Source organism: Parasteatoda tepidariorum, chromosome 5 (assembly GCF_043381705.1).
Source record: "Parasteatoda tepidariorum isolate YZ-2023 chromosome 5, CAS_Ptep_4.0, whole genome shotgun sequence".
Taxonomy (NCBI): domain Eukaryota; kingdom Metazoa; phylum Arthropoda; class Arachnida; order Araneae; family Theridiidae; genus Parasteatoda; species Parasteatoda tepidariorum.
The window spans coordinates 84,805,496-84,823,555 of NC_092208.1; the positions used below are offsets into that span (position 1 = coordinate 84,805,496).

Sequence of the window (18,060 nt, forward strand, 5' to 3'; positions counted from 1 at the left end):
ATTTTAAATTAACATAAATTAAAATTCCTGTTCATAAGCAAGCATTGAATTTTGATTTCTGGCTTGGTTTCTTGATATTTTAAATGTTATCTATTTCCAAGAATTTTGTAACAGTTTCACACATTTTAAAAATGTATGCATTTAAATTAAAATTTAATACACTTTAAATGAAAATTTAATACACTCTAAATGAAAATTTAGTACACTTTAAATTAAAATTTAATACACTTTAAATTAAAGTTTAATACACTTTAAATTAAAAATTTTATGTTTTGTTATTACATTTTTTAATGAAATATAAGATTACTTTGAATTTTCGATTTCCTTAAAATTTACTTTAAAATCGTTAATCGTGTATTTAAAATCATGTTTTCTTCTTCTTTTTTTTTAACTCATTACTTTTCAATATCAAAACTTTTTTTCCTTCCTTTTATTACTTTTGCTAGTTACTTTTTGAAAGTAACATTCCTGTGTATATTAATATCATTATAGGTATTATTGATTTTGATATAGTGATATTGAGGGATTTATTTATTAAGTAAAGAAGAATTAATTATCAAATAAAAAAATCTCATTAACTCTTTCAGAGTGATGTTCCAGTTGATCTGTTAGATAGTGAAAGGAATTCAGCAGTTGTCAGTTACAGTTCTTGTGATCCTGAAGTGAGTTATAAATCATCATGAGTTATTATTTATAATAATTCAATATAATTTAAGTTCTTTATATTTGCAGTTTTCAGAAAAGATTATTCAATAACGTATTTCTTTAAAAATGTTAACATTAATTTTTTCATTTATCCACTGTATAAATTTTAAAACAATACTTTATAAAAGTCATTATACATTAGTTCCTAGTGAGAAATCATTTGTGCATTTATTTATCCTTTTCTGTAATTACAGTTTGATCTTGGTTATCCAAAGTAATTGAACTTACTAAAAATTGAAACTAGTAAATGAAACTAACAAAATATTGATTTTAGAGGTATTGTTTTATATAGTGCTATATAGTATTCAAATTTAGTTTTAATGTGCCCATATGCTATAAGCAAATAATAAAATCTCAAGGTAATAAAAAAATTCTCTCTATTTCTAAAAATCCTTTTTTTCTAATATTATTTTACTGTTGTAAAAATCTCATTGTTGCTGTTTTTATTGTTGCAAGTTTTATTGTTTTTGATTTATATATTTTTTTTTTATTTATATGTTATTTTGATTTCCTTTCTAGAATGATGGGAATTTTCTTTTGGCAACATACAGATGTCAAGCAAACACTACCCGATTGGAAGTGAAGATTCGATCCATAGAAGGACAGTATGGTACTCTTCAAGCTTACATAACTCCAAGACTCCAGCCAAAGTGCTGCCAAATTAGGCAATATCAAATAAAGCCTTTGTCTTTACACTGCAGAACACATACTTTTGATGAAAATAGGTATTTATTTGTTTTCGTTTATATTTTTTTGTTTAAAAAATGCATTTTTTTTAAAAAAAAAAAGTTGCAATTTTTTAGGGGTTTTGATTATGATACTCAATTGCTAATAAGCATTTTAGTTTTTATGATAATCAAGAGTATTTTCTACTCATCTAGCTGTTGTGCAAACCAGGATTTTTATTGGGTTCGATTAAATGAAACTGTTTTATAGTGTTGATAAACTATATTTCTCTAAAATAATAAGCAATTTACAGAACTTTTATTTGAGTATTTATAATATATTTTGTGAAATTAATTCTTAATTTTCTAAACATTTTCTCTCTGCATTGAATCTTACTTAATTTTTTTTCCTACGCATTATTTTGTACCTTAAAATACAGTATTTTCATTCCAAAAAAAGTTTGAATTATTTCAAAGAGAGTTAATGTTTAGAAAATTTAATTTGTAATTACGTAAATTACTTTTGTTTATTTATTTGTTTAAAAATATTCTTTTAATAATATTATTTTCTATTTGCGTTAGACCATTAAACACTTTGACATTAAGAGGAGCGTTTGCACTTGCTGAAATACATTCTTGGATTGTATTTTGTATGCCTGAAGTACCTGATCGTATGCCTCCAGGAGAATGTGCTACATTTTATTTTAGATCTACTTTTCTGGATACTGTTTTGTATTGTTTTTATAAGTAAGTAGTTTTACAGTAAGTTCAGAATTTTTTTTTGAAAAAAAATCTTTTTTATTTATTGTTTGATTTCTCAGAAACTATTCAACCGATTTTGCACAAATGTTGTATTTTTCCTTGTAAAATTACATTATTTAAATAGATATCTAAAACTGTTATCTCTTACAATTCATGTTTTTGACAAATGTTTTTGATTATTGTTAAATAAAATAATAAAAAATTATAGATATTTACATAAAATAATTTTGCTTGAAAATATCTTTGGGTAAACGAATTTTATGATTGTGTGCAAAAATTTCTTTTTAATTCACTTAAAAAATTCGTGAGATAGGGCAAACTATATAAAAAGTAAAATTAACATTAAGGGGTCAAAACTCTGGATTGCTCTCCTGGCCAAACTAATTTCTCAGATTGTGTCTACCCCCTAGATCTTAGGGGTCTAAAATCCAAATCGGTCAAAAAGAGGTATGTTTATTCAGAGAATTTTTTTTTATACCTGATTTCTCAACTTGAAATATCATCTGTCCTAATTAATTAACATATTTAAGGTCACTTCCTTGAACAATTAAGAAGGAGTCCTAGAATGTGAAGATTCGATCATTAGATCAGTTGTTATTCAGAATGGTCCTTTTTCAACGGCTACTAATTGCTAAAAAATTCCTCTTTAAAAACTTATCAATAAACAAGTTTTAAGCAGTGTTTTTCTAAAATTTCTACACTTCTATTTACAAATTATGTTCGACAATTGATCCCATAAAAAAAATTATTAATTTTTCAATTTTGCATATATTTTTAAGGTTTTTTTTCTGTTGAGCAAATAGTCATATTATTCTTTCTCGTATTACTTTTTATGTACAAGGAAACTGTGCTTCTTGCCCGAAAATTACATAATTGAAATGTATATTCATTTTTTATAAATATTACTGAATATCAATATAAATTTTTAAAATTATAATAATTGAGGGGGACCTGGAGCTAAAAAAATTTGATGATCCAAGCTCGTCTCTCAAATAATAATCAAAAGCTTCAGTTATGTTAAAGCTTTGTCAATTTTACTGCATATTTATGCGCTCTTCTGAATATCAGATTTTTATTTGAAATTTTATTATGAAAAGGAACATTAATTATTATTAAAAGGGGTATATTATTTTAATTATAAAAATGAATGCGGAATAATATTATGATTAGTATGTCATTTTAGAATGAGTGCAATAAGAAATTTAAAGGTATTATGTTTGTAATAGTGAATTGAACACAAATGAATATTTCATAACCTTTACAATTTTTGAAATATTTCACTTGATGATGTTTCTGTCATTAAATAGTTGGTTAAAAGAGTTTTTATTTCTCTATATTGGAAAGAAAGAAAAAAAAAATTTTCTCGTACCTTTATAGAAAAGGAGAATCTGTTTTTAAATCTGACAACATCTCCACCATTTCTATTTTGAAGGATGTCTTGTCACGAGAAGCTACCAAAAAGAAAATAATGCTTGACATATCCTTTGGTTAGTATTCATAATTCTAATTTCAAAAATTTTGTAACAATATGCCTGATATTTTTTTGTGTTTAAAGTGGGATACATTTAAATTTCATTTCAATCAGTCAAGTGTATGTTTCAAAACTGCTAAAGTTTTTTGCAATCATTTTAAACTAATTAATAATCTAAAGTAGTTTTATGTAGTTTAAAACTTTCTTACATGTATGAATATTTTTTGTTGCAGATATTAATGATGAAAGTGTTCCCCATATGCTTAGATTCATTCACCCAAAATTGGAATATCAGTTGCTCTTAGCTAAAAAAGTCCAAGTGATAGATGCTTTGAAGGTTTCCTTTATTCATTTTTACTTTAATTTTTTAATAAACTATATTTCTTATTGTTTTATCATAACTTCCATGTAATTACTTTTTTTAAGTATATACATTTAAAATGCCATATTTTAGGAAAAACAGTTAACCCACTGAAATTTTTTATTTATCAGTCAATCTATATGCCAGTGTTTCCCAAGCTTATGACTTTTGTGCACCCTTTCTAAATTTTTCAACGCTGTATACCACTAATAAAAAAAAATTAATGTATTTTTTACTATATTGCAGAAAAGTTAAAAATCACAACTGGCTAATTGACACTGCTAATTATTAACAGTTAATTCTTCAAAAAATAGCCAATAGAAAAATAAGTAATCATAAACTTTCATGGCTAGCTTTGTTTTTCAATAAAAGTTTTTGAAATTTTCGTTTGCTGCAAGATATTTCGCATAAGAACGCACGCTAAATTGTTCCCATACCCCTGGGGGTACGCGTACTACACTTTAGGAAACACTGCTATATGCTAACAATCTGAAAAGATAGTAACATGACATATTGTGCTTGACGCGTTTCTTCATAAATCTTGTTATAATTCTTTGTAACTGCCCAAAAGCTAATATTTAAAAGAAAAATTTGAATTTTTGTAGAGTAAAACTTTGTGTTTACTCCTGTGATGACATTGAAGTAACTTTCTTACAAGCAGCAATTTTTTCACATAATGTTTAGTGAATGTTCCAATTCTTTGACAAACAATCAGTTCCAAAGATTAGTTCAAAAATGATTAGACACTGTAGGATTCACTAAAAAATGTAGATATGACTAAACATTTTGTTATTTTTTTTATAAAATCCAAATTTTAATGCAAAAGAATAATAACAACAGTACTTACAATGTATACTTTTCAATGTGTCATAGTATTTCTAGCTAGACCTTTCCCAGAATACATTTGATGTTTTCAAAATGTAGCCTTTACCGTATACTTTTTTAAACCTACATTGTAGGTATAATTAACTCCTCCACCTTCTGGTCCTTGATTTCTTAGGATCAACGATCAGATGGACCTTGTCTGACTTCGTCAGACATTCACAGGTTACATTATACAACAACAACAACAACTCTCTATTAAATTTGGATTTGCTATTGTTTAAATTTTAAATGTCATTTTATGCCTACTAATTAAATATGGATACTTAGTTGCTTAAGTTTTTATAGTTTCATACTTATTCATGAAACAACTTTCTCTTGTAATTTTAAAAACTAAAAGTTTAAGTGACTATATCTGCTTTTTAAAATTAATGTTTTAATTTATTCACGATGCATCATTTTTAGGACTTGAAAGTGCACGAAAATGATCTCAGCTTTTTAGCACCAGAGTATCAGGATATATTAGGAAATGCTGATCAGTTGCAGCTGGAGTACAAGAGGCAGCCTTGTCATCTTGAAAGACTCTTTGGTAACAATTATTTTCTATTTATCAGTCTTGTGTAATTATTTCCAACATAATTCAACCAATTATACCATGTGCCTCACAATTGAAGAAAAATATAAAAAATCAATTGAAGAAAAATTGATTGCATTAGAATTGTAAAGATTTCTGCTTAGAAAACTATAGAATGTATTCTTATAAAATTTCAAAATTAGTTGTCAAGTTTGACAACAGATGGTGCTGCAGACTAGAAAAATTATCAAACAATATTTTATTCGTCATGTCAGACTCAATCAACTGAAATAGTTTCATGGACTACTGCAGTTTTGTTTACAAACTATATCACATTGTTGCTGCAAATGGAAATTATTTTGAAAACATTATTTTATAGTTTCTCTCAATTAGCTATTTGAAAACATAGTACAAAGATTTTGAAAATGTTCTTATTTTCTTAGCAGGATGCAGAAAGTCACTTTTAATCTCTTTCAGTTCTTATTTCGTTAATTTTTCAAATACCTGGTTATATTTTTTAACATGTAGAAAATAAAATTTTATGGTGCTTTTTTGTTTCTTGTGTTGTTTTGTTATATAACATATGCAATTATTAATAACACCAGAGAACATATTTCTTGTTGCATTTTAAGTACTTGATTTTGCCTAATTTGAGTGTGGTGATTTTAAAAATTAGTTCTATTCTGAACGCTAGATATATATATTTTTTCAACATGACATTTTGAGTTTTTGTGTATAAGCCCTAATGACTAAGAGATATGATACCATAACTTATCATATCATAAACTTGAAACATATTATTTCCTTCTTCCTGACACCACACAAGAGAGAAGTGGAGACTTATTAGAGTTAAATAAGAAAAAAAACCTGATATTCGGACTTATTATTAAGGATCAAACTAACTGTAGCTTGTGAGGAGAAATCAATTGCATATTTGAAATCAGTGCTGTGACAAGCATTAAGATCTGTTGAAAAAATATCCCCTGCAACAGAAAACAAAAAAATATATGTTTCCCAATATAATTCATAATTTATACTCTTCTTACCGATCCCAGTGTTCTTTTTTGAAAGACTTTTTTGTAGTGTTTTGTTTAAGTAATTTGTACATAAAATCGTATTTTTAATAGCCGTTTTCTCACTGAACAAAAATGAATAAGTTATTTATTATTAATAACATTTTATCTGTGTTTCTTATGCAATACAAAATTGTATGTGAAAATGTATGATGTATATATATTTTTTTCAAAAGGCTATCATGTTATTGGGTTAGACTTCTTTTAAAATTAAATTTCATTACTTTATGATTTTTAGTTTTTGAACAAAGTGTAATTATTTAAAAACCCCATGAAAATTATAACTGTGTTCCCACCAGAATGGTGTTTTAGATTTTAAGTTGATGCTATGCGTTTTATTGAAATATTAAATAGTAGTAGGAAATTTTCTTCTTTCTTTTCATTTACGTGTAAAAATATCTTAGTTTGAAATGCATTTTTCTTATATGGTTTTTTAACAAAAATAATTAGCATTAGTTTTTCACACATTATCAATGTAAAATGATTCAGTGAAAGAAGGTACCAAGAAAAAAAATCTAAAATTTCCGACTGTATAAAATATGTTGTAATCAGATACCATGTTTTTTTTAAACCAGTTTATTTATTAGGATGATTTTTAACCAAAAAGTATGATACTCAAACATTTTCCTGTCCTATTCTTATATTGTCTAAGGCAAGGATTCTAAACATACAGTGGGTGATCGGTTAGCGAACATGATCCGTTCCAAGACTATGTTCGCTATCCGAATTGTTTGTTAACCGATCATCGATTCACCATAGACTTCTATGTGAAATCAATTAATTCGTTCTGGAGACCCTAAAAATGAAATTTAAAAAAATGTATAATTTCTTCTTAAGTTTTTAAAAATATAATACATGCATATAGTCTTGCATATTAATCAGTCCTTTTCATTTTTTGCTTATGGGGCGTTGAAGAACATGTCCAATGTCGATTGTTTTTCTCTCTTTTTCAGGATTTTCCGGAAGTAATTAATAACACTGTCGTTGTAAAAATCCCCAACCCTACTGACATCAGCTTAGTTTGGGTGCCATTCTAAGACCATTGCTCTGACATCCTCTCACTTTTTCAAAAGATCTTTAACGGCAGATGTCGGCATTGGTATCCTCTTTCGTCTTCCTTTTGTTCAGAAGGAGACACATTTCGCTGTGTTTCTTGGTGTTCTTCATTCAAAATTTCTTGGAGTTCTTCTGTCGTCAGTTAATCTTCATGTCCCATTATGAGCTCTTCTATGTCATCCTCGTTCACCTCCAATTCTAGATCTCTAGCTGTTGTCAAAATTTCATCCATAATTTCAGGGGTGTCTCCCTGATCACCTCTGTCACCTTGAACGAAGGATGGACTCAGCTTCCGCCAAGCAGAAATCAAATGTCGCTGTGTGACTTCTGACCACGCCTTTTGAATGATACGAATAGCTTCAAGAATGTCAAATTTTTCTTTCCAAAACTTTTTTGAAGTCATTGTTGAGGAGAATTGGCTTGCTTCAAAACGCTGACGAAACAGCGCGCGAGTGTACAATTTCTTGAAAGCCGCAATAACTTCCTGATCCATCGGCTGAATCAGCGAATTCGTATTCGGAGGTAAAAACTGAACTGTCAGCCAGGGAAAGTCTGTCAACAAATTATCTTCAAGATCCTTTGAATGTCCTGGTGCATTGTCTAATAGCAGCAGTCAACGGCAAGTCATTGGTATCAAGGTAGTCCTTGATGCTCGGGGCACAAACTTCAAATAGCCATTCTTTGAAAAGATACTGCATGACCCATGCCCTCTGATTCAATCTCCACATTACTGGCAGTTTGTTCTTAATTATGGAATTTTTTTTTAATGCTCTGTGATTCTCAGAGTGGTAAACGAGAAGTGTTTTAAGCTTTATAATAATAATTATTGAATGACCTTTAAATTTGAATTCATTGTTAATTCAAGTTTCATTTAGTAATTATCAATATTAAGCATGCTTTAAATATTTCTCCTTTCAGTGATCTTATTTTGTATGCAAATTGATAACAAACGTTTAATAGTACTTTTTTTTCAGGCCGAGAAGTGTTCGTTAGAATTCGTTTTGTTCGTTATCCGAATATGTGTTCGTTAACCGAACACAAAAATCTTTCGTGAAAGTGTTCGTTAACCGATCACCCACTGTATATATTAATAGTGGTTTATACAAAACATTTTAGATGTTTGACTATGATATGGGAGGCTTTGAAGTAATCTGATTTGTTATTAGATTTAAATATTCAAGATAAATTTTACTAATTTTAAAGTCAAATTAACCTTTAATAAATTTTTTTAAATATGTTGTTTCTAGCTCCTTGAAAAAAAGAACATTTTTTGTTATCCTTTACTCTTTGCTAACATTATTTTTCATAATAATTAAATTTTAAAAATTCAAATCAGAGTCTGAAGCTTATTGGATTCCTCAATTCAATAATCAAACTCTGCATAGGTTTTAAACAATTTATCTATGCTATTAATGATTACTATTAAGTTATTATATGTATAAATGGTATAATAATAAAATCAAATTCATTTCACATTTTTTTATATCTTATTTAACAATTAATTTTAAACTGACTTTTTAAATTTTTGTTTGTTGACCGAGTCTGTTTTTCTATTTATAGGTATGATCACAGATTTGTTCATTGATGTCTTCAAGTTCAAGGGTATAAATGTAAAATCTAAAGTGCCTTCTCTTCTACAGATCCTAAACAATTACGATTTAAATAATTTAATAAATTTTTTTCAAGTGAAATAAATATTTTTAATGCAATTCAGTATATAGTTATGTACATAATTTTCTATTTTCTGTTCATAATCTCAGTAATAAGGCCTAGATTTTGAAGACATATGCATTTTTGGCATCTTTCGAGATACTAGGGTAATTTTTCTTTTATATTATAATTAATGAATGTTTAATATTTAATCATATTTATATGTAACTTTGTTAATATTTTTGTTTTTTATAATGCAATTCGTAGAAAATATTTTTTTCTGTATGCAAACTAATCAGTGCAGATAAGAATGAAGTAAAAAGTCATTTAACCAATTGAAATTCTTGTTTAGTTCAAAAGGGACATTTTTATTTTATTTTATTTTCATAGCTTTTTTCTGTTTGCTATTTTTAAGCTCGTTGAAATCTGGACTCTACTGATCAACACGATTGTTATAATTTTATTATAGTATATGTTATGTGTGTGTATGATTAATAAATGTATAAAATAATTCAATAAACAACTTGTCTTTAGATTAATTTTCTGGAATCAATGGTTTAGTGTTATTTGTACCCGCCTTTCTTTTCGTTTCTGTTTATCTCATAGGTACCAACTCTTTCGACTTTTTAATGAGTCTTTCTAATTTTACACAACTTTCCACTGCTGTAAAATACTTTGTAAAATGCATCATTATAGGTCTTTCTTTAATCAATGACAAAAGTTTAAAATTGAAAAACAATTTTATTATACCCATTTTAATTGTTAATAATTTTTTTTAATTTTTATTAAATACTTTAAGTAAAATAATATAATTAAGTCAATTTTTTTTTAGTATAGCCGATAATTTTCTAGCAATACATTTAAAAAAACATTAACATTTTTCATGCTATTTTATAGCATTTTTACTAACAAGCTAAAATTATCTTCAATCAAAATTTTGTCTACTTTCCAACCAAATTTTGTCTAAAGAAACAGGCATAAAACTGAAAATAAAAAAATAGTAAAATAAAAGGCAAATATTAAATACTTTGTGTTTTATGTAAATTGAAGAACAGAATGTAATTTTATTTTTGTCAGGCCTAAAGTGAAAAATGTAAGATCTTTACTTTTGTAATGAACTTCAATTTGTCTTTGCAAATTGTCTCCACATGTCTTCAGAAATTGATGCTACTCTAGATATTTCATTTTAGATCTGACGATTTTTTTTTTCTTTTCTATTTAAACAAAAAAAAAAGTGATTTTGGAAATTTCTATTTGTTTTAGCATTTAACATGTCTCTGGTAGAAAGTATGACCTCTATAATTTCTATTCTTTAAGAATAAAGAGAAAGCAGCTTGAAACACATGCATCCATCTATCTGAAGTTGATAAGCAAAAACGCTCTTATTATGTTCGCAAGAACTAAGAACTTAAAGATGTTTAAGCACCTTTTTCAATTTTATTTTTCTCATGATATAATATTAACTTATTGTACTGAAATTAATTAATTAAAATGAATTAATTATGAATAAAATGAAATAAATTGTAAAAATGAGCAATCAGTTTAAAATTTTATTTTTTTAATTTTCTTTACTATAATAGGAATAAGACAACTAAAAAAATAAAACTTATTGAGTTGTTCTTTTGTATAATTTTTATTTAGCTTTCAAACATATTTAATATCATTTTTGTTTATCTATGTATAGTATTGAAACAGGTGTATTTCATTATTCTGCTTATTCTCATTATAATGTTTTATGAGTTGTGAAAACTTTGTTTAAAAGCAGTCGAACCTTAATATCACAGGAAAAGAAATTCTACTAATTTGCTATTCTTATTAAAATAAAATCATGTTTTAACAAAATACATTTTTTGTTGGCTTTTGATTTCATGTTTCTGATAAAATAAGGAAAATGAAATGTTTCTGATAACACAAGGAATATTTTTTTTAAACATCTGTAGAACATAAAATAAAATTCCATTCTTAGAAAGATTTTTTAAACTTTAAAAATCATGTTTTTCCTCCGTTAAAAAAAAAAAATCTATGTTTCAAAAGAAGCTGATTGCATTAGCTATTCTGCAAAAAAATCAATATTATAAGATATAGGTGTTTGGATAAAGTGTGTAACTCATGAATGAGTGGGAAATAAAGCTATACTTCTGATGAGAAGTGTGTTTCAGTTAGTGGTGATTTAGAAAAATCAGAAATAATGAATAGACTTACAGCATCTGGTTCTTTGACAAAAAAATTAAGATTGTGAAACAGAACAATTTTAGAAAGAAATAATTTCAATTTTTTTTTGTGTAGGGTCTGGTGATTTTTGTAAAGAAAATTTCTAAATCCAGATCTGGTTTTTTTATTATCAAAACTTAATTTGATAATAAAGAAAAAAAGCATAAAACTAAACTAGTATATGGAGTATATTAGGATTAGGAAACATGCATAATGAATCAATTATGAATAATTCGATATTGATGAATTCAGGATATTGAGGTTCCACTGTACAAAAAAAATTATTTAATACAGACTTCTTTGGTAAATCAATAAAAACTAGAACCTGGTAAAATTGTTTAATATTTTTTTAAGAGATGAAATATAATTAAATAAGAGAAGGAAACTTATATATAAGGAGTTATATAACTTAATGAAAAAAGTAAAAATCATTAAGTTCAACTGTAGCTTGTTTTGTTCTTGTGTAAACTGAAACTTACCTGCTTTTTTTTCATTGGCCTATTAAAATTACTTATATATTAGAAGTTTAAAAAAAAAAAAGAGTTTCAAAATCTGTAAGATTCATGCTAAGGAAGCTTTAAGATAATTTTTAAGCTTTTAAAGAGAAGGATTAAAAACTTTAGGGGAAAAATAGGAAAAAAAGAACGTTTTGTAGAAAATAAGAGCCTTAAGGAAAAAATTTTTTCTCTATTTTTACTTTCTCTGCTCTATATTTAGGAAATCTTTTGGCAATAAGAAATGCATATGCTGCTACAATACTTTTTACATTTTCAACCACTACTTTTTGATAAAATTTAAAATGCCTCAGCCTAATTTAATATTATTAAGAGAAATACCGCTGAACACATTAATGGTGAAATTTTAACTAAATAAATGTTAAATAGCTTTAAAAAAATTGGTTGTGGACTTCATTTTACATTTGTGGTGTGATAAGTCTAAGGGATGTATGCCATTTTTAGGGTCTGGGTTAGGAATCGATTTCAACAAGTGACGAGTGCAAAAAGCTGTGTGTCTATTCTATTTGAACTGTCCGTGATTCAAAAGTACTGTGATTGTTCCAGTTCTAAAAAAGATTTCAAATATAAGTCAAATCACATTCGTTACATTTCAAGATCTAAGGTCACACAGTGGACAGATCGTTATACGGATCCCATCAGTAGAACACAGAAGTGAAGCATCACTGCCTGTTGTCAGTGTGCGGCTGGGAAACCAATTGGATCAGTCTACGAAGGGACCGAGGGTGAGTGGTAAACTGTTCAACCGTAAAGTGCTCGACTTCATTCGTAGGCAATCTTGCTACCTAAAAGCGGGGCTGCCATCCTTTCTGCAGAGGATAAAAATTGTGATGTCATGCCTTCGGATCATGCTCAGGGATGTTTCTCTGGATGACGCCGATAGCGCATTGCGTAGCATTAGTGCGACAACAACAAATCAAGATCTTTAAGTCACGCTAAATTGTGAAACAACCAATGAATTAAAGGGACCATTTTCACATCACGTAAAAAATTCGCAGATGCGAATGGGAGCCTGAATAGACTTCCCTGCGAAAAACGCATCAATCAACTTCTCTCTTGCAAAAACGTAATTGACCTATCGCGAATATTTTATATACAGTGAGAATAGTCTTTAAAACCCGTATCTTGAGAGAATGCGTTTGCACTTCAACTTTCACTATTTACTGTAAATTGTTTGTTTACATTTTTTTAGAGAGTGAAGTGCGAGAAGCAAATGAAGTTAAATAAATTTTGTTAATTCAAATTTATTGATACAATTTTATTAATATAACTGACATTTCAGAAAATAGTGGTATATTTTTCGTTCTTTACCAGCCCTAACTTAGTTTATTTCATTTTATCAAAATGGTTTATTTGCATTTTCCTTCTCAAATGACGGAGGAAGAAGAAATGCTGAAAAAGAAATATGAGAAACTTCGGCGGAAGAAGAAAGCTCTGCAAAATCTGAATGCTCCAAAACAAGAACCTCCTCCACCAAAACCTCTTGTAAGATCCCTTGAAGCGAAACCAGATGCCAAGGAAGTAGCCAAAAAGCTTCTCAAATCTGGCGCGATCAGTGCTATTAAGGTAGAACACAAGGAACGCCAAGGATTTAAGCGACCTAAAGCCCTTGAACGCAAGCGTAACGCCTGTGAACGAACCAGCGGCTCCGTCGCTGGTTATCAACCTTTCACCGCATCGCATTCAGCAGAGGAAGAAGCTTCTAATGCAGCTAATTCTGCTGATTCATCAGCCTCACCTAGCAATAGTCCTCGACCTCCTGTTAAAAAATTATACGAAAGTTTTGTCAGCTCTAGGAAATTGGAAGATGAGATTAAGGAAGAGCGAGCTCGTGACATTCCTCGACGAGAGAGAGATCGTGATGGCAGGCCAGAGAGACCACGCCAGGGAAATACTGTGTATGTAAGAGGATATGGCGTGACACAGGAAATACTTCAAAAAACGTTTGAGCCAATTGGCAACATTATTAACATATCCATGGAAATGGATAAGAATTGCGGTTTTGTGACTTTTGAAAAAATCGACCAGGCAGAAAAAGCTATAAAAGAAATGAGTGGAACGCAAATCAATGGCATGCGATTGAACGTTTCTCTAGCTAGGCGCCAACCTTTAATACCTCCATTGGGAGAGGATTCTTCATCTTCATCGTGGTCGACATTGGCGGTAAACTTTCCTCAAAAAGGAAATCATGAAGACACTAGAGAGCTTGTTGTCTATGATGAAATTTAAATATAATGTTGACCTAATTATTGAAAGGAAAACTGTGTATGCTGATAAGGGATTTCTGATTTGATACCTGTGCCGAAATAATGGTTTGGTAAAAATTGGGAGCAAATATCGCAAAGTAGGACAAACTAGTAAGGTGAAACTTCTAGCCGCCTTTGGGCAAGCTAATATAACTTCTTTTAAAAAAAATTATTGGAAAGATTTCCATATCGTAATCTGTGGCAGAATAATTGCCAAGTCTTGGAAACTTTCGGGCAGCGGTCCGCGAGAAACTAAAAAAAACATCTCATAAAGGGACCAACTTGAAAGATGTAACTCGTTGCTACCCCTGGGCAAAAACCTACATGTTTATTTTTTTTAAAAAATTGCAAGTTTAAAATCTATTTGTCATCTTGGCGATTGTAGTTGGCACGGCAGATTATGATACGGAAATATCCCAAATTTATTTCATCTGTAACAAATGAGAAGTTTTTGTTGGCACCTTTGCGATTTCAGTTGGTGCAAAGATGTACAGATATATAAATTCCCTACTTTTAGGTTAATGTCTTATCTTTCGATTTTTCAATATTTCTGAGGAAAATGTCAGCTTTTATTATTTTAAGTAATTGTCCCTTTCTACAAATTTGGTAGAAATAAAGAAAAATTTCAATTTATTTTTCTAAAATAGTTTTTTAACTTCACATATTTAATTGATAGCCTGTTTAAAATTATTTAAATCATAACATTTAAGATACAAAAATTATGATTACTTAGTTATGCTAGATTGAAAGTTGAAAAAATTGTGCCAATACTTTGTTGTAGGAAAGATTTCTGTTTTAGTCCTTGTATTGTCAAGTTCTTGCAATTTCTGGGCAATCACAAAGGAATAACTATTAGAAAAGAAAGAGGGAAAAACAGAACAGAATGGGATCAAGTTAAAGTGTATAACTTAAAGCTACTCTTCGGCAAACCACTACTTATTATTACAGATAGGTATACCAATAGTAAAAAGAAACATTCAGAAATTCAATTTTAGTTGAGATATCACAGCAAGACTAAATTCTGAAAATAAATAGATTAAAATAATTAATTGAAAATAAATGTATGTGAAAAATGTATCTTGAATTATGATGTATGAATGTACATATGTTGTAAGGCAGGGTTGGCAAGATTTTGCCGCAGGTGGAAAAAACCATGGTAAATACCGGTAAAAACCGTCCTGGCAAAAACAGGTTTTTGCCAAGCAAATTGGCAAAAACCTATATTATATAGGACAAAAACACATTTTTGATACAAAATTATTCCTAAAATTGAAATATATGCTATAAATATAAATAATTACAAAAAATTATAAAATTATTATTCCATTATTAAATCATAATGTAAATAATATATCATTTTAGTAGTTTAAAACATTATTGATTGGGAAATTTGTAATTATTCTCTTTTTTCCAGTGAAATGAACATATTTTAAATTAATATAACTATAATTTAAAGCATAAAATATCTATCAACATGAGTAGTTAATTATTGTACAAATAATAATTTTTTATAATAAATAATAATATTATACAAATAATAATATTTATTTATTTGTAAAAAAACATTTATTTAAGGATTCTAAAATGAAAAGAGGTCAAAAACTTTCAATCTTTTAAAAATTATTACCCTTATATTAATTATTAATATGTCAAAAATAATTTTTTCATGTAATGTATCAAAATTATTATTCCTTATGATTGATTTAAATTTGTTTGTAGTATTTTGTAATAGTATTTGATCAGCAATTTAGATAATTTGGTTTTGCCGGTTTTTACCAGGTTTTTGCCTCTGTCCTGGCAAAAACCCGTTTTGCCGGCAAAAACTCCAACCCTGTTGTAAGGTAAATGTAGTAAAAACATAAAGTGCAGTATATCCTTACTAATCCAAAGCAAAGTCAATAATCCTTACTGATATTATGCCTCAAATATTGTTCGTTTAATCGAAGTTTCACTTTATGTTACTTCTATAAAACTATAAATGAAATACTATTTGCAAAAATATTCATTATATAACTTCGAAAAAAATAGCTTGGTCAAAAATATTATAGAAACACAAGATAGGAATTTCAGTTAAGGTGAAGACCATGAAAAAACTGACCATTAAAATTTTTTACATGATCTTATTTTTAGAACTGCACTTTTTCAATCAATTCAAATCAAAAATATCTAAACTCATTAATAACTATATTTATATTTAATTTCCTATTTAAATTAAGGCCAAATCTTATATATTCTTTTCATCAATTTTTTAATAAATATTTGTTTTGTCATTAAATAAACATTTTCTATGAGTCCAAATTATCTATATTGTAAAGTATGTGTATTGGAGGGGTGGGGCAGAATCAAATTACGCTTTTGATTTTATAAAACTTGCTTAAAATGCTAAATATTGAAGAAGCATTGTCAGTGGAATTCTAGAAATAAAACATGCTTTTATTCAGAGCAATAATAATAAATGCCCAATTAAATGTCAGATAAACAAATTTTATTGCTTTTTAATGTCATAGTGAAATTTCACGATAAAAAGTTAGTGGCTTTAGATTAATTTTATTTTTGTTGAGAAAAATTTTGTACTTATCAGCTGTGTTTCATTATGAACAAAATTGTTATTGTAGTTATAAAACGTAAATGGTTCTCATAAAATTTATTTATTTTTTTTAGCTTTGATTGATTGAAATTGTGAAATTGTATTTATCAATAAAAGAAGTTATAATTTTTAATTATTTTTTCTTTTTTGTCATCTTTTTTTTCCTACAGATAGAAATTCAAAATCATTGTTTATAAAGTTTTGAAGGTATTAAGAACAAAGTCACATGAAATAATAGTTTATTATTATTTTTTTCTAAAATGCATATTTATTCAGTTGTAGTTGTATTAAAGTTCAGTCATTCTTGAAGGAAGGGTTAGAATACAATTGCCTAAATTATATTATATTATTGTCTTCTTCTTTCTTAGCCTTCTAATCTGAATCAGATTAGATCCATGAGTTTGTTCGCTCTCAGCACTGTGCCTGGTTGCTTTAAAAAGTCATCCCGCACCAAGGCAACGTAAGTTAGCAGATGTTGTGGAGTTCGTATTGCACTTTGTAAAAATCTCTTAACTTCTTGCTACCGCATGAGAATCTGGTGGTCCTTAAGTGGTCATAAATGAAACATGTTAAAGTCTTTTCTGTTCTCCTCGAACTTTAAGGCAGTACCTGAACTTCTATACCATGGATGCACTGGTGGTTGCTTCCAAGAAATACCAATGCAGGTCTTTCTTCTTGAGTATCAAAGGTTCCTCACTTGTGTCTAACTTGGCTAGTTTATCTGCTATATTCATAGTTATAACCGTTGTTGAACAGTCGATCCTATGTTCAGCTCTGTAGCCTTGTAATTTAGAACCCAATCCAGAAGACAAGTGAACTCTTTGATCAAGCATTTGGAGAAATTTGCCTTCATTGAGACTTTTTGTAAAACTAACCCACATTTGCGTTACATGGGGAAGAAAACCACAAAAACCTCCCACAGTTAGTCTGACGGCAAGGGGATTCTTACCCATGATCCGTCTACCACTGACAATATTTTACGTCTGCAATGTGGTCGGTAAATATGTGCTTTTATGATAAAAAGTAGTTGCTTGAGTAAACAAAATAAAAGTTGCAAATAATCTGTAAACTTTGGTTGCAAATAATTGATATATATATATATTAAATAGAGTTACTACTGTAACTGAAACCACACACTGGCATACAGCGGAAACTAGTAATAGGTGCATCGGAGTACCTGGCCAAAAAGGCCAACCCTGTGAATGATATGATTACAAACTGAATCAAAGGCCATTGATGTTAAAATTGTTTGGGTTAGTAAACTTAATATTAGATAGTTAAATAATATTGTGGAAAGAGAAGATAGAAAGGACAGCACAAAACAGGGATAATACAAATATGTAATAACATAATCATTTATAT

At 28.4% G+C, this 18,060-nt stretch overlaps 2 protein-coding genes across 6 annotated transcripts in view; both read left to right on the forward strand.

Moving 5' to 3' along the window:
* Positions 1–9,678, forward strand: part of LOC107449211 (BBSome complex member BBS7) — a 32,480-nt gene extending 22,802 nt beyond the window's left edge. For all 5 annotated transcript variants that reach the window (XM_043046180.2, XM_043046177.2, XM_071180707.1 and 2 more), the window contains exons 14-20: positions 588–662; positions 1,225–1,430; positions 1,953–2,117; positions 3,510–3,619; positions 3,837–3,940; positions 5,252–5,375; positions 9,050–9,678. In XM_043046180.2, coding sequence (XP_042902114.1) covers positions 588–662; positions 1,225–1,430; positions 1,953–2,117; positions 3,510–3,619; positions 3,837–3,940; positions 5,252–5,375; positions 9,050–9,183 — 918 coding nt within the window. In that variant the 3' untranslated portion in view covers positions 9,184–9,678. The remainder of the gene's footprint in view (positions 1–587; positions 663–1,224; positions 1,431–1,952; positions 2,118–3,509; positions 3,620–3,836; positions 3,941–5,251; positions 5,376–9,049) is intronic.
* A 3,347-nt stretch (positions 9,679–13,025) lies between these two features.
* LOC107449217 (negative elongation factor E) lies at positions 13,026–16,831 on the forward strand. Its single transcript, XM_016064690.4, has one exon. The coding sequence runs from the start codon at positions 13,210–13,212 to the stop codon at positions 14,092–14,094; it is 885 nt and encodes a 294-aa protein (XP_015920176.1). The 5' UTR covers positions 13,026–13,209; the 3' UTR covers positions 14,095–16,831.
* Positions 16,832–18,060: the final 1,229 nt, after the last annotated feature.